At 41.6% G+C, this 16536-nt stretch overlaps 1 protein-coding gene across 6 annotated transcripts in view; it reads right to left on the bottom strand.

Moving 5' to 3' along the window:
- Positions 1-16536, bottom strand: part of NCOA6 (nuclear receptor coactivator 6) — a 45508-nt gene that overhangs the window by 7863 nt on the left and 21109 nt on the right. For all 6 annotated transcript variants that reach the window (XM_037401575.1, XM_037401576.1, XM_037401580.1 and 3 more), the window contains 5 exons: positions 15176-15322; positions 13135-14254; positions 6326-6447; positions 2447-5416; positions 775-843 (listed from right to left, as the gene is read on the bottom strand). In XM_037401575.1, coding sequence (XP_037257472.1) covers positions 775-843; positions 2447-5416; positions 6326-6447; positions 13135-14254; positions 15176-15322 — 4428 coding nt within the window. The remainder of the gene's footprint in view (positions 1-774; positions 844-2446; positions 5417-6325; positions 6448-13134; positions 14255-15175; positions 15323-16536) is intronic.

Raw genomic sequence — 16536 nt, 5'->3', positions numbered from 1 at the left:
CCAACACAGCCACATCAGCACTGGGGCAATGAGGCGGATATAAAACAATAGGGTGCATGAACGTCTTTAAGTGGCAGTTCAAAGAAAGCAATTTAGTACAATTTTTGCTTTCTGAAAGCTCTACTACTAGTCATATTAGAGATGTCAAATTGCTGGAGAGGGACACTTCCCACGTGCAAGCCCATGTCTATCCACTTTCCCTACTCATCTGGGAAATTACATTTTTAAAACACCACAGAATTGATGGTGAAACACCATGATAATAGATGGCAACAACAAAAAGTCATTTGCCAGGGCTCCACCCCTGAAGCACTGCCGAGGGTTCGTTAAAAGCTGAACAGAAAAAAAAAGGATTGCAACTCTAAAACGTACGTTCCCAGCCCAGCTTTTGAAAATATTTTCAGAAGTGTCCCATATAAAAGAAAAACTCCTATTTGCTCTTCACAAAACTGCAAACTCAAACACAACGTATCATTACAAATCCAGTCCTTATGCCTGAATATCTAAAAACTGCCTTGGTGGTTTTTTTCATTTGTTTTACTTGACCCCAATACTGAATCTCCAACAAGGCTTTGGAGACTTCTAAAGCACAATGTATCTAACAAAGAAAAGCAATCCCAAAAGCACAAATGATAATTAAAAAACCCCAAACCAACCCCAAACTACCAAGCATATTAGTGACCATTAAATATGCATTAAAAGAAATGCATTTTCAGTTACAAACATAAAGAGCTTAGTTCACCTATGTTCTGCTTTTCCAAAGTAAAGATTTACCTGTTCTTTGAACAGTACTTTCTGATGTTGCAACTGAACTTTTTTTCTGTGTTAAATGTTGAGAGGATGCTAGAATAAAAGTGGAGGGAAAAAGCATTATTTTCAAAGGGAGTCACAAGAATTTTCTGTTGTGTGATTGGGCTGCTTTTACAAAATGCTGTATCTTCCAGCTTACCGCATTTTTTCCATTTACAGACATAATTTTTTTAGCTTACTCTCTACTTTCCCACCATCACATATACCTCCCCAGTCTTACAAAAAACTCCGGCAAAACTATCCCAAGCAAGTTTTCTCAGACTAGAGTAAGTGATGAAATTAGGTATCATAAACCACATTTTTAAAGTTAATGGTTTTTCACCAGACTGAGAAATTAAAGAAATTCCTAGAAATTAAAGAGTTTAGTCTCCCTCAGTTTAATGCTCATTTCAACAGAAGTTCTGGGGAAAAATAGCATCTTTGTTAATGAATCAATGCCCTCACTCTTTCAATTAAATTGCGAGAGTGCAAATACGCTCCAGAAGTTCCCTTGAAGTCCTTTGTCAGTAAGATGATGTGACTTAACATAGCTTAGGTTGCCAAGCTAAAACATAAGATGGAAAAACAATTCTTGTTGAGCTAATGCCTAATAGTCTTCTATGTGATATAATGAATGTGAAGAGAAAAAGTAAAACATTCCTGTTTTTTAAAAAATATTCACTTCATTTTTCTCCGAACAAACCAGAATTCCTTCTATGAAGCTCAAAGTAAACATTTCCATTTTCTAGTGGCATACAGCTATGACATACATCTAACAGCCACAGGGAAAGTCACATTCAAGCTGAAATTCTCAGTTCCACTAAATTCTATGGATTTTATCTTCCATGACTTTATCTTCTGTGTCTAAATCCATGATGTAAAGCACAACAGATAATCAGACAGCTTACTTCAAGAGTGATGGTTTATTTCCACACCATTTTCAATAGATTAAAAATGGCATCAAGAAATAGCTGCAGTGTCATAAAAAAAGTCTGTCATGCTCAAATCAAAATAGTGAAGAAGAAAACAGTTCAGATATGAAGGTATTTTATGTTTTTGAATTGGGTGAAATTCACTTATAATCACTTTTCCAGCTATTTCTCTGAAATGAGCATTTTAATTTTTCCCTAGACAGAAGGGGTTTTGGTGTTGTTCTTTTCTTTCTTCTGGAGGTTACCCAGCTGTTCCCCTAGAGGGTTAAGGTTATTCAAAGAGGGAACTAGTATTATTAGGATTAACTCAAAATAGCGTAATTAGAGTCAATAAATTGAAATTAGTTACAAAACTAAAAAGTCTCTGGCAAGACTCAGCAGAACACCAGTGTACAAGGCACCTTAAGTATTACTTCTGTCATTACTGATACACCCACTTTTCCTCCTCTCACTTCTAACAGTTACATGAAGTCACTCCTGTTATTCCATCACAGGTTCATGACAAATACCCCATTTAAGCAATAAATGGAAACTGAAATAAAACACCTGAAAGGTGAATCTCAGTGAAATACAAGCCTGTGTGTCATTCAGCTATTGGAAACAAAAAAGCAGGCGTCAGCCTTTGCTACAGTGTCTAACTGCTATTATGCTGATGGAAAAGCACCTCGGAAGTTTACAAAAGCCATCTTATTTCTTCCACTTATGCAGGGCTGCACTGCACTTACCTGCACTTTGTAGCACTTCCTGATGTGCTCCTGCTTTTTCCTCCAGCACACCACCCCCGGTTTGCTCAGCCGGCAAACCGCCGTGATTGCTGCCATTAGAGCTTGGTGCCATGGGGGCAAGGTCCGGCATGGCAGGGGGGGTCCCGGCCGACAGCATGCTGGCAGGAGGAGTGCTGGCTGCCACACTTGGCGATGCAGAGGCAGGAGCAGCAGTCATGGTGCTGACACTCGAACTGCCAGGCCCAGAAGTGCTCTGTTTTGTAACACTGGGTGCTGGAGGTGTCACAGTTTTATTATCTAGTTCTGCTGGTGATTGCTCGGTTCCCAAACTATTTGGGACCAGCGTTTCTAGTCCCTGACCTTCTACTTCTCCATCCATAGCATACTGCTCTTCCCCTTTCTCAAGGGAGCCAGTGACTTTCTTGCATGCTTTAGTCAGCAAGAGTTGGCCGATCTTGTCTACTTTTCCCTTCCCCTTACTTGATGAAACAGGGCTGCGTCTGTTCCCAGACCCTGGACTACTCGTAAGCAGAGGTGACACAACAGGTCCGGGCTGCGCTGCTGTAACGGAGCACTGGTCACCGGAGCCACCGCTTTGAGAAGTCTCCTCCGGGCTGAAGTCTTTGACTTGCTGAGCAGGAAGATGCAAAGGAGCACTGGAAGAAGTTGCAGCAGGAGAAGGCAGCTGAATAGGAGATGCCAAGGGGTTAAGAACCAGTGGCCTGCTGGTGGGAATACTAGACACAGGACTGCTGGACGACGTGCTGGGAGGAGCAGGCCCAGAGGAGAACTTTATATTCTGTGGTATATGCAAAGGACCAACAACCGCAACCGACTGAGGCATGAGACTCGAGTTAGAGGTCATCGGGGCTGCTGGAATTGTACTTGATTGAGAGCCCTTCATAACCTGAATTAACGACGATGAGTTTATAAAAACAGGAGTAATAAACTGCGGCCGGGCGTTAGACTGAGCTGCTGACTGTCCCTCAGAAACCATAACTTTGTTCCCCACATTGGGCATTGTGACAACAGTTGACACTAATGCGGGTTGCAAGTGAGATGGCAATGGCGTTGACGTATTAGCAGAAGATGTAATAGGGTTTGAAGTTACAAAAACTGTTATCTGGTTGGGGGGTAAAGGACCTGAAATAGAAGAAGAGCTAACAGGCCTTTGCATTACTGGAGGAACACTCTGTGCAGCGTTTGAGTTTATTTCTCCCAGTTCCTGGTGCCCTGGATTTGAGCAGGGCTCATTATTTTGAGGCAAGCTAAGTGAATTAGATGGCTCTTTGCTTGAGGATGAATCTTGCATCGGAGGAATGACAGCTACCTTTTTTAGCTCCTCACCAGTGGTGACTATCGGTGCCATTTCAAGACCAGGGGGCTTAATGGTTACATTAGGAGCTCCAGAATTATCAAGAAGTTGACTTAAAGAAGTTGGTGCCTCCCTCATAGCAGGAGATACCATAGATTTACTTTCCTCCAAGACTGGAAGCTTACTGGTCTCCGAGGCCTGCCCGTCTTTTTTTGACTGTTCTTCTGGAACCAACATTTTCATTTCTGGAGCAGGGATACCTTTTAATTCAATACCAGGCTGGTCTTTGTTACCTTGGACACCTTGTACACTTTGACACTCATTATCCTGAGGCATGCTAAGGCTCTCTTTATTGTCCTCAGGAATGCCAGTCATAGCAGGTGCAGAAATTGCAGGATTCTGATTACTTAGCATATTATTTTGAAAGCTTGTAGTCACAGGCGTTGACAAAGAAGAGGGACCAGCCATCATATTTCTTTGTAATTCCATGTTCTGCAAGAGAGATGGATTCTGCTGAGCTGTCAGTGATAATTTAGCTGCTTTTGAATTCTGTCTGCCAGGGCTTGGTGTAGTTTTCCTGCTGGATCCGGGACTGGACCTTCGACTATTGCTTGGACTTGCTCTCTTTGTTCCTCCAGTGTTGGTTTGTTTTGCTGAATTAACGACCACACCTTCCAATTTGTGTGGCTGTGGTGCAGCAAAACTAGACTGATTGTTAATTGTGAGATTTGATGGGGCCTGTCCAATGGCCTTCAAAGTAGTGGGATTAAGACCCTGCTGATCAAATCCTCTATTGATATTAGGCCTGGGAGGTAAAGGAATATTAATCTGGGGAGGGAACAGACCAGCTATAGAAGCATTGAGTCTTTCTGGAGACAAGCTAATTTCTGATGGTTCCGTGCTAGGTGGACGGTTATTAGGAGTCTGAGGATAGTATGGCCTTGGGCTTGCTCTGTTTGGGGTTTTAGGCCTTGAAGTTTGTGATGGGGTGGCAACATTTGGAAAATGGTGTGTAAGAGTGCTAGGCAGAGAATTAGACTGCTGCTGGGGACTTGCACCTTGAGCAGTTGAAAGTGGGGATGGGCCAGGTTTGGGTCCAGTCATCATTAACTGGTTCTGTGAAACCACTAAATGAGATGTCAAATTATTCTGAGCTCCTGATGCTGGGGGGCCTTCAGCTCCACCTCCTTCTGGAAGGGAGGATACTGATGAAACCTCTCCAAGGGGTGAGCTGGAAGGATTCTGTACATTATCTTGATAAACCATTTTTCTTGCATTATTTCCCAGGGGAGGATTGCCTGGCAAGGAAATTCTTTGTTTATCAGGAGACGGAGGCACGGATCCAGGACCTTGGAGGTTAACCATTACTGGTATGTTACCACTCTGCTGCAGGGGCATTCGCTGAGCATCTGGATTCAGAGGCCCTCTAGGTGGGTGAACTCCCTGTGGTACGGGGAGTCTGACCGATTTGGGATCCTGCTGCATCATAAGCATCATCATCATCTGCTGCTGCTGCGGTGTCTGTGGTGGTGCCTGGGCTTGCTGGGGTGGTGGCTGTGGCTGCTGCAGCTGCTGTTGTGGCTGCTGGGTATGTGGCATTAGTTGAGGTGGCATCTGCTGAAGTGGTCTTTGTTCCACTGCCTGAGATGGATAACCTAAGACAACAAGATGATACACTCATTACATCTAAGGGAAGATCAGAGAAAGCAGAATTTCTGTAACCAACAGGATCAGACAGAAAGTATAGCCAGGAGCCTGTTTATCTTATATGCATGAGCCACATTAATGAAATAGGCTTTACAAATAAGGACAAAGATTTTAAGTAAAAGTATTTTTAACAAGTAACACATAAATGACTTGCATGACATCTAGTTGGAGATCTCTTAGTATACTGAATCAGCCACTAGGTATTACTCCAGATTCATGCCACTTGTAAAGTCTTTGCAACTGGTCCATGGGCTTGTTTCACTTAAAATGTAGACTTGGACTTTAACTGATTAATACTCCTTAAAACGGATTTGTATGACAGACCCTGTGGAACATGGACTAGCATACCTGCTACAGATCTGACATTTTCCGGTGTACAAAGCAGAATCTGTCACATATTACTTGGACAAAAACAGTGCTAAGAACCACCGTGTGGCTTATAATACAAATTCCTTTGTGGACTTTGGATTTAATCCTCTACATGCAAAGGATAATTCCAACTGCAACCTTTATTTCTTAGTTCTCAAAACTCAGCTGTTGGTTAATGCTAAATTTTTAAGGCATCAGTCTGTGCTAAAGCTAGAAATACAGAATTATTGACCCATTATATTATGGCTTTGTAACTCAACAGTATTCAGTATGACACCTGCAGTATGATACATGACAGTGTGTCCACCTCTTCATTTTGAGTTAATTCAAAGAAAACACAAAATGGTACCAATTAGTTACTAGGAGGAAAAAAAGCTTTGGACTTCGAATGTGCGATAACACAAATAAAATAAAACTGTCACAAAGATCAATTAAAATCTTTCCTATAGTTAATTACATTTAGATAATCCACAGAAAAATCCCACTACCTGGTGGCCTACTTGCGAAATCTGAAAGTTTAGGGCCTGAATTATCTAAATTCACTCCTTGTTCTCCAGACATTGATGACTGATCACTCTCCTCCAGGCCAGCTGGACGCGGTTCTGAAGAACTGAAAGAAAAATAACTGCAATTAAGATCCAGTCCTCACATCAGTGTTTGACTTCTGCTTTTATAAGCATTCAAGTAATTAATTCCTAGCACTTTTCACAGACCTGCAAGTAACTCAAAAATATGCACCACCACCTCTGGTATAACATGACAAAGTTGAACACAGAGCCCCAGAGTGTCTGCTGACAGGCACTCCTGTGCCCTAAATACTACTAAAAAGGAAATAAGTTGCCTGGCACTCAATTGATCTTAAGCATTTATTTTCTTTGTTTCTACTTTGAATCTGTGTTTTGTAACTAAGAGAATGTCAATGAACATTCCAAATGAAATAGATATATAAATTAAATAGGCTTCACTCTAATACTGCTGCAACATCTGTATAGATAAGTAAGTATCATGGGTAGATGTGTAGAAATTTAATTTAATGATGGCACCATTTCTTCCAGTATTGTACCCAGAAATGATGAGCTCAGGGTATCAGAGACCTTTGTTAACATCACAGCAAAAATGCACTGACATTATACAGTCACTTGCCAGAGCACAGACCTTTGTGGGGTACTGATGCTCTGCAAGTGACCACAGAATCACAGAATGCTCTGGGTTGGAAGTGACCTTAAAGACCATCTAGTTCCCAATCCCTGCCGTGGACAGGGACACCTTCCACTAGACCAGGTTGCTCCAAGCCCCGTCCAAGCTGGCCTTGGATGCTGCCAGGGATGGGGCACCCACAGCTGCTCTCGGCTTCACCACCCTCACAGCAAAGAATTTCTTACTAAATCTAATCTACACATACCCTCTTTCAGTTTAAAGCCGCCCCCCTTGCCCTATCACTACATGCCCCTGTAAAAAGCCCCTCTCCAGCTTTCTTGTCGGCCCCCTTTAGGCACTGGAATGTGCTGTAAGATCTCCCTGGAGCCTTCTCTTCCCCAGGCTGAACTGCCCCAACTCTCTCAGCCTGTCTTCAGCAAAGAGGTGCTCCAGCCCCCTGAGCATCTTCGTGGCCTCCTGTGGACCTGCTCAAGGAGCCCATGTCCTTGCTATGTTGGGGGCCCCAGAGCCGAACACAGCGCTGCAGGAAGGGTCTCACCAGGGCAGAGCAGGGGCAGAATCCCCTCACTCATCCTGCTGGCCCCACAGCCGGTGATGCTGCCCAGGGTACGGCTGGCTTTCTGGGCTGTGAGTGCACGCTGCCAGCTCATATTCAGTCTTTCACCCACCAGTACCCCTGAGTCCTTCTCCAGGGGTACCTGACACTCCAGGAGACTCTCTAAGACATTTTTAAATCAGCCAGATTCATGCCCAGTACTTCCACTGAATCAGGACAGCTTTTGCAGACTTACAAAAAAAGCAGGTTTCTATAGCTGTCAATATACATGCCCAGGGGATGTAAGATAGAGAGGGCTGAAGAATAAAAGACCTTAACTGCTTATCATGACTATGTGAAGGCTGTACGGAAATCTACATAATAAAAGCTCTGAGCTAAAATTAATGACAGCAAAATAAACCCACTCCCAAAAAAGATGCAGAATCATGCAGAAATGCCAAGGACAAAAGAAATTTTCAGCAAAGTAAGAATTCAAAGTACATAAAGCCAGAGAGATTTATCTTATTCAATTTTCCTTGAGTGTAACTGTTTCTGGCATCTGTACAGCTGACATGGAGAGAGCCAAGCCTGTCTAATATCCTATTAGCTACCTAACCAACACTCAGAAAGCAGTGTGTGACCTGAAAGTCCCTGAACTTTCATGAGTCAAAACTGAGGAGAACATAAATCAAGAGAGAAGAAAGGAAAGAAATGGGGCAAACACAGAACCGTTCCAAGCACTGCTGCTGAGCACACAAAGATTGCCAGGGAAAGCATCTGGAGTTAAACCTTTTGCCTAATCCAGCACACCACCAATTTTTGTAATAGTGTTGTTATAGGCTTACATGCCTCCGCCAATAAATTTGATTAAAACTGGCAAAATACATACACATGCCCCAGAAGCATTATATTAGCAGCCATAAATGAAGAAACGTTCTGGCAGCAAAATCACCCAGAGGACCTGCAACCTTTAATGTAGGTGCCAGCAATGTGAACTGGAATAACTGCCTAAAATTGTGAATACAATCATGGGAGATTAAAAATGCTACAGTTAAAGATTAGATAAAGCTGATGCAAAGCATCACTGCACAAACAGGTTTAACCTAGAAAACAATCATGGTGCAAAATCAATTCTTAGAAAACATCTCGTGCCAGATGGGTCTAACCAGGCAAGCTGTACAAACCCTGCAAAACAGACACTAGTTGGCTAGCAAAGTAGAGCAGTTATTGTATGAAACACTGCTACTGTAATTGCTGGAAAATTGAAACATAACTTCAATTTTGAATGTTGCTGAAATTCACTGGGCATATTTAGCAACCAGCACTCATAAAAAAAACCCCCACATTCTGAATACGAATAGCAAGCAAGATGACAAATTTGTGTAAGAGGGACAAATATTCCCTATTTGTTCTTCTTTCCTATTGCTCTGGGTGTAAAAAAAAAACCAAACCAATTAACAAACCCAAAAACACCACACAAAAAAATCCAACTGCATATCAGGTACAGCATCGACTGTCATAAGGGAACACCAGCTGCATTCCCAAGCACGACCTTCAGATACAAAATCCTTCATCAGAGTGGAGAGAACACTCCAGGAGACAAATTAAAACCCCAAACAAACTCAACCCCCGAAAGGGCTGCAGATATGAAATAAGGTGTGCAGAAATAAAATTACAGTACGGATGCAAGCAGAACCAGCCCTGCTGACAATGCTCTACACTTTTTCTTTTACAGAAAAGCAGTCGTCCTGTGACACTACCTAAGTTTCATTTCCCATGTGTACAGGGGGACTGCCACCTCCGGACCTACGGTTACAAGCTCTCTGAAGCTGGCTGAGAAAAATTTCTTAGGCTGCAGTGCTGTTCACCATCCGCACATTACTTCTGCACATCACACTTCGCACTGGAGACTGCAAATCTGACCGCTAGCAGTTATTTCAGAGTGTAAACCGGTAAATTGTTTCTGTCCTACCAGTACACATGATGTTTATGATCTGTGCACAGGGGAACATTAAACAACTGTATGTTTCTGCATGTGTTTAACAGAATTAACTAACATGTTTTATCTATAATCCCATTTAATCTAGCATGTTTTTCCTCAGTTTACATCCCACTACCTACAGTCTTCAGGTCCAGAAAACAGGTACAATCACTTTTAAACAACCTACTTTTCCAAAATACCTTGGTTTTCATTCCAATGCTGAGTTGCTCAATTAAGCAAACCGTTAAAACTATTTTAGATTCAGCTGAATAAATTCAGTAGCTCACTTACCCTACTTACATTCCAATATGGCTCAGTCTACAAACCATATTACTAGTGGTACTTTTGTTACTATGTTATATCTCAGAAATTATTTCCAAGAAAAAAACCAGAATAATGTTAATGTGTTTATCAAATTAACTGCATTTCCACACAAGGTTTGCTGCTCTAAATTCTAAAATTTCTAAGGAAGAATGACAGAGAAGCCGAGATGAAAAGCATCCCACTTACTTCTGACGCAAAAGAAAGTGAGCTGAATCAGATTTAAAAGAATCAGCAATTCCAAGACAGGAAAACACTGAGCTTGCCTAACGATGCTAGGGAAGCCGAGGGCCAATGAGGCAGGAAGGTACTACAGCCAGCTCTCACTGCAGTCACCCTCCTTTTGCTGGAGAATGATCTCAAAAACATTTATAAGGGTATGTCCCTTTTAAATGCTCCTGCAAGGATAAAGTGATTAATATATAGCCCATTAAGAAACAAAATGCTGATCCATATCAGGTGCCAAAACATCATTCTGCAGGTAGCAACAGCAAGAGAACGTTCAGTGAAAATTTAAGAGACAGAATAAGTACGAAGTGGGATTTCCTTTGTTAAAGCTTTTAATCAGATTGTTGTGTATTTATTTAAGAGCTAGGAACTCTTTTGAGTTATCATAGCTCAATAGAAAAGCTGCAATTTAAGTTTCTTTTATTGTGAAAGCCTTTTAACAAGTAAATAGTCTTGTAGGACTTTGTAAACTCAGAAGAGCTTTATATATCCACTTACTGATACTCTCAGGCCACAATGAAGCTGGGTGATCATCAGCAAGACCAATGAAAACAAAATCATAACAAGGCTTTTCTTTAATGATTAACAGATTTTCTTTTCAGAAGAGAGTGCCAACTCATCTGCTCCCTCTGAATCCTCTGTCATTTCCATGGCAAGACAGCTTGCTACCAGTACTGGTTACTATTATTTTATTGGAATCTATTTAGAATTGAAGCATTTTATTTTTTTTACAGATAGCACCAGATCTTTCCTACCTAGAAATACAAGGCCATCTTTGTCTTTGATTTGGGGCAGGAAAAAAAAAAAAAGAACCAAACCAAAACTTTCCATGAAAGATGCAGATGACTAACAGTGATGCAAGGTTTGCATGTTTTACTTTGCTGCAAATTATCAGCAGTGTCTGCCAGCACTATACAGATTGCTGTTGGGTAGCAGCTATGCAACATGAATGTTTTTGATACAAAGAAAAGACAGTTACCGTTTGAAAGACATCTGCATAGCTTTGAATGTCAGGTGAACAACAAACAGGAATGTATCTGCTTGCTATTTATTTGAGACTCTCTGTGGGATCAAATGTATCAAAAGCAGGAAGATGCACATCCTACTATTATGCTACTTTTCTTTACAACTGGACCACAGGACACTACCTTGTGCAGCGCACTGTTACAACTCACTCTTGCCAAATTACTTGCTCTTAAAATTTCTGGAATGCAAAATGAAGACACCTACATGCCCTCATATACCTCCCTTTCATGTAGCCAAAGACTATCAAAGCTAGAAAGCCCAGCACATCATCACCTACAGCCTTCCCTACCAGCCTGCCCTGCTCCTTGCGGCAGCGCTGCAGCAGGATGGGTCGTGGCTGTCTGCGACCGCCTCCCTGGCCACGAAGGAGCCCTGCCCTACACATTTCAGAAGTGGAAGCATAATGAGTTAGGCACTGAAAGAGATGAGCTGGTATCTCAGTTTCCAGGGTTTCCAAGTCACCCTGAAGCTGCACTCTATCTGCACGCTGGCCACTTGGCTCTAGCTGAGTTACTTTGAGCAGGTTTCCACAGCTGGCTGTAGAGTGTGTACTCCTTCAGATTTAATCTGAAATCACATGGCCTGTTTGCAGCTGTGTTGAGCTGAGAGGCCATACCATGACCATATATCATTATACAGCAGGTATTTGAAATACTTTTTTCAAGGTCTATTAAATTAGCATGCTTTCTTTTATTTTGGCCATGCGGCATTTCTGCACCTGTAAAATGTACATAACAGCTCCTGAATTTTATTTTAGTACTAGATACACCAATTAACAATTGTCACTAAGGACCACTTGCTATAGATGATGTGAGTCATCTCAGTCCCAAACTACAATGTCCATAGGAAAATTAATTCCATCCCCATGAAGGAATCTTGACACTATACAGAAAACGCAGGTTGGGGCTACACACTGAATAACCAAGAGAGAAAAATAAAATAATGAACAGTTGCTTAGTACTTGTATGCCAACAACTGTGCACTGAACTGGACATCTGCCTCTGGAAAAGTGTAAACTTCAGGTTAAAGACTTAAAATGATTATTCAAAGGAATGGGACTGGTGGAACCAGAGCCACACCAGTAGCTTAATGTGCCACTGCTACATTTTGTTTGCTTCCTTTTAAGAATTTAACTTTGAAATTTGGATAGCCCTGTGCTGGAATTCTCTGTGCAGTTTTCCCATTTTTTTTTTCTAAAGCAGACTGGAAACAATCCTCAGAAGTTCCATCAGGTGGATTCTTGTCAATGTCCCTGAATAATGCTACAGCAGCAGTAGTCTACCACCTGTGCTGGTACGGGTAAACCGTCAACAGCAAACGGTTACAGGACAGCTGGCCAATAAAGAATATGCTGGCCAAAGAGGAATGAAGAAATTCAGCAATCTCATATTTCCGCTAAGCAGGTACATTCATTCCTTATCTCTCAATATTATTCATTTGCCTCTTTCCTCTCAAAAGCTTTGGATATTTCTCCTTCCTAATCTCTCCTAGGCAAAGAAGATCAGCACTGCTTGGGCCTGTTATCATCAGACCCAGAAAGCACCAGATTCCTCCCTCTAAATTCTAGCTGCAGCTTCAAGAGAGAAGTCCAGCACAACTCCAGGCAGAAACATGTCAGGATATACATATAATTAGAGAAACAACCCCCCAGCAAATATCTACTGCACATGTTATACGGATGCTTTTAATTCTTCTGAAAGTACTTCCCAACCTCTGATCACAACTGTCAGACTGCTTAAAAAAGGCAGCGTCCCCTTCCAATGGCTGTGGCAAACTCTATGCTTCCTTTACCCAGTAAAGGTAAAAACCAGTACTGCTATAATTGGGTTTATAACTGAGCTGGGATGTTTGCATGGGGTTTTTTTAGTCTTGAACAAACTTTCTGTGGCAGACTTGTCAGTGGGCTATCATTTAACTCTTGAGAGAAATCACCAGAATATGAAACAATGCAGATCCTTTCTCACCCCATACTTCCTGAAAAAATATTGACAAGCTGCCTGTGGAGCTTCCCCATGCCCCTTATAAAAGCAATGTAATACTAAACCTACGCTGTTTGTTCTAGTTGTTGATTATTTTTCTTCTTCCTTGGAGGCTTCTTCTTCTTCGGCTTGTTGGCATTCTGATTATTTTGTTTGTTGTTCACACCAAAGTGTCCTGCCGATATATCGCTTTGTAGAAGGTTAACCAAGAGCGGACTTGTGAGTGTAACATCTTTATTGACAGGAAAAACAGGATTCTGCCCACAGGAAATCTGATTCCCATTTGGCGTTCCACTAAACCCTGTACTGAAAGGGAGCCCATGACCAGAGAAATGACTCCCTGAAGCATTGTTGTTTCCTTGCATTGCTTGCATATGAGAAGGCACCATGTTTGGCTGCTGCACAGAAACATCGGGCAACATCTGTGTCAAGTTCACATCATTACTTGTTGTAGTAGTAGTGTCCCCAAGTTGCTGAGAAATGTGAGGACCAGGTCCAGTGGGTCTTAAAACCTGCCCTTGAATTCCCATAACCTGAGAAGGATTACCATTCACAGGGCCTTGCTGTGCCATCATCTGCCCAGTGAACTGCACCATGTTTCCTTGCATGTTTGGGGTTGGTCCTCTCATCAGTTGAGCTGGCCCCGTCATAACATTGGACTGATTTTGAGTACTAAAAGGTTGTTTATTTCCTTGCATCTGAGTGGTCATCATCTGTTCCATCATTGAGTTTTGCTGTAACAAGACCTGGCCCTGAGGTCCCATCATCTGACTGTGTGTAGACATCATCTGTTGTCCCTGCTGGGGAATCATCTGTTTGGGTGGGGTCATCCTTTGGGGAGAAGGACCAAGATTTTGGTTTTGTGGTGTCACCATCATTTGGCCTTGCGGCATGAGCTGAGTTCGAGAAAGTATCATCTGGTTTTGAGGGTTCAGCGATCCCTGAGCCTGAATATTTACCATCTGTCCTTGAGAGGATACAATTTGCTGATGCATTCCCATAAGCTGAGACTGTGGTCCTTGCTGAGGCTGCCCCTGTATGTTGCCCATGTTAACTTGTGGCACCCCACTAGCACCAGCCTGCTGGTTGTTCATATTTCCGTGAAGTCCCATTAGATTGGTCTGCATCATATTAGGTGGGCCATGTGGTGCTTGCATCTGATTTTGAGGAGGTCCAGATCCTTGGCCACCTTAAAAAAAAAAAAAAAAAAATCCAGTAAGAAACTAATTGGAGTGGTATAAGTTTTTACAACTTTTGATGTTGAGTAAGTACTTCAAAATTGTTTTCCTCCCTTTTCCAATGAACTTGAATATCTGACGTGTTTGCAGTCCTGTGATGCAATGTTTGATGCTACAGATACATGTTAGTTGTCAAAACAGAACATCATACATCTCAAAATTAACACTTAGACTGGTAGTTCCGGTGCACCTCACTGCAGAAGACATAACAGAAATTTAATTTCAGTTGTTATCTGTACATAAGTTTGAAAATCTTCCATGATACGACCTAACTCAACAGAATAATTTCTAACCAAAATAAGCTTCAAACCTTGAGGTTTATTTTATAATGGGTTAAAAGAATAAATACACATGGGGTACTGATGAAATGACTTGATCAGGTTATCTATAATCCAGACAACAGACAAATCATCGAATTCTTAAATGGAGACATTTGTGAACTAAAGATTTAATTTTTACAGGAGTGACTCTAAGTAGACTTCCAAAGCTTTCAAAGGAACTAATAAACAATCTTTTCAAAGCAGAACAAGATTCTAACACCACTTTTTTTTCTGCACAAGTTCCTTTTGTGTTGTATCTTTATTACCCATAGCCTTCAAATTTCAGTGCTACTTCCATTTGATTTCTTAACAGATACTATTTAGTACCCAGCCCAAATCCACAACAGTTAGGTTGATTGAAAAACATGATCAGCCTCATGCTTTTCTTTTCCTCCTTTAGCAATACACACAGAATGCCCCTGCAGACCCCGCTAGCTAACTCCCTGTTCATGACAAGAGTTTAATGTTTTAGTATCTGTGTTACACAAGTAAAGGTGTAATTTTCTACCAAAAGAATGGAAAAAACTGAGGAACACCACATTCCAAACAAACCTGTGTGCTGCACATTTTGGCTAGTTTGCAGCTGCGGTGCTCCGCTGCTCACCGGTGTTCCTGGAGCTGTGGAAGGCACCTGACCTTGCATGAAGCTCTGGTTAGCCTGGCCTGCAGGGAACCCTGGGGGGAGGCGCTTAGGCATTCCTGAACACAAGAATTTTCTTATTAGTAAGTATGAACAACAGGAAGCAAAAAAAGAAAAAAATCTACAATTGGGAGTATGAGAGGAAGAATCTTATCTTTGAGTCACATTACAGGTTTAGGCAGAAAGCGTTTTTTGTCAATATACACTTTGTGTATTTTGTCAATAACCCACTGAAGACATTTATAGTTCTTATCTGTGCAAAAATTCTGCCTAACAAGCTACTATGACTCAGTTCAAACTACAATCTAAGTACAAAACTTATCCCACAGAGAAGGCAAAAAGTCCATGTTAGACTTCTTAGAAACTAGAAATTAAAGTAACATAGTTTGTTGTTTTCTTCTCTACTGCATCTCAACTCTGATCAGGCCCTTAACTTAATCCATGCATGCAAACACAAGTAATGCACATTTTTGTTACAGATGTGTTCCTCTCAGCAACAACTCTCACTGTAACACACCAGGTACACACTCCTTCGCACTCCTTTGTGTATGCACATTCAAAATAACTTCTCAGACCAGAGCGGGCCGAATAACCTCATGAGACAGCATGTCCAGAGTCCAAGATGGCTGCTCATTCAAGTAATCCTGCGATTCCTACTGCAAGAGCAAGTAATTTACCAGGCCCCTATCTGGCACAACACTCACACTGTGACATACCAAAACAGCACCGCTGCCCTGGGACAGAAAGTAAAACCTTCCCTCTACCTATCAACATGAGCAGCACTAGCAACACAGCAGCATAAATGGATTTAACAGAACCCATTTCTTTTTAACTCACTGCCAAATAGATGATGCCACAGACCTAGAAACAACCCTGCCCTCCCTTTTTTTCTGACCCACGATACACTGCCAGAATTTGATTTTGGTTCCTTCTACAGTGACAGCTTTCTTGCACACTTAATTGTATTGCTTGTGTTAATTAACGTGGTCTTAGTTTTGTAATTAATATTTCAAGACAGTCAAGTTTACAGGTCAAATGATACACCTGCAAACATGGAACATACACCCCGAAACATCACATCACTGGACTCTCCAGTTTTAGGTCTGCTAAACTTTCCCAAAAGTTTTGCACATAGAAATGCCTGAACTGAGAAAAAAAACAGTGTTAACTTGGCCTACTCCAAATCTCATACAAATTCTGATTTGCTAAATTAACTCAGTGAAATGGAAAGCATTTGAATGTATTCATGTACACCAAACCTTTAAATGTTAGA

The sequence above is a fragment of the Falco rusticolus genome, chromosome 10 (assembly GCF_015220075.1).
Source record: "Falco rusticolus isolate bFalRus1 chromosome 10, bFalRus1.pri, whole genome shotgun sequence".
Taxonomy (NCBI): domain Eukaryota; kingdom Metazoa; phylum Chordata; class Aves; order Falconiformes; family Falconidae; genus Falco; species Falco rusticolus.
The sequence above is the reverse complement of the archived record's forward strand: the minus strand, read 5'-3'. Positions and strand labels throughout refer to the sequence as shown.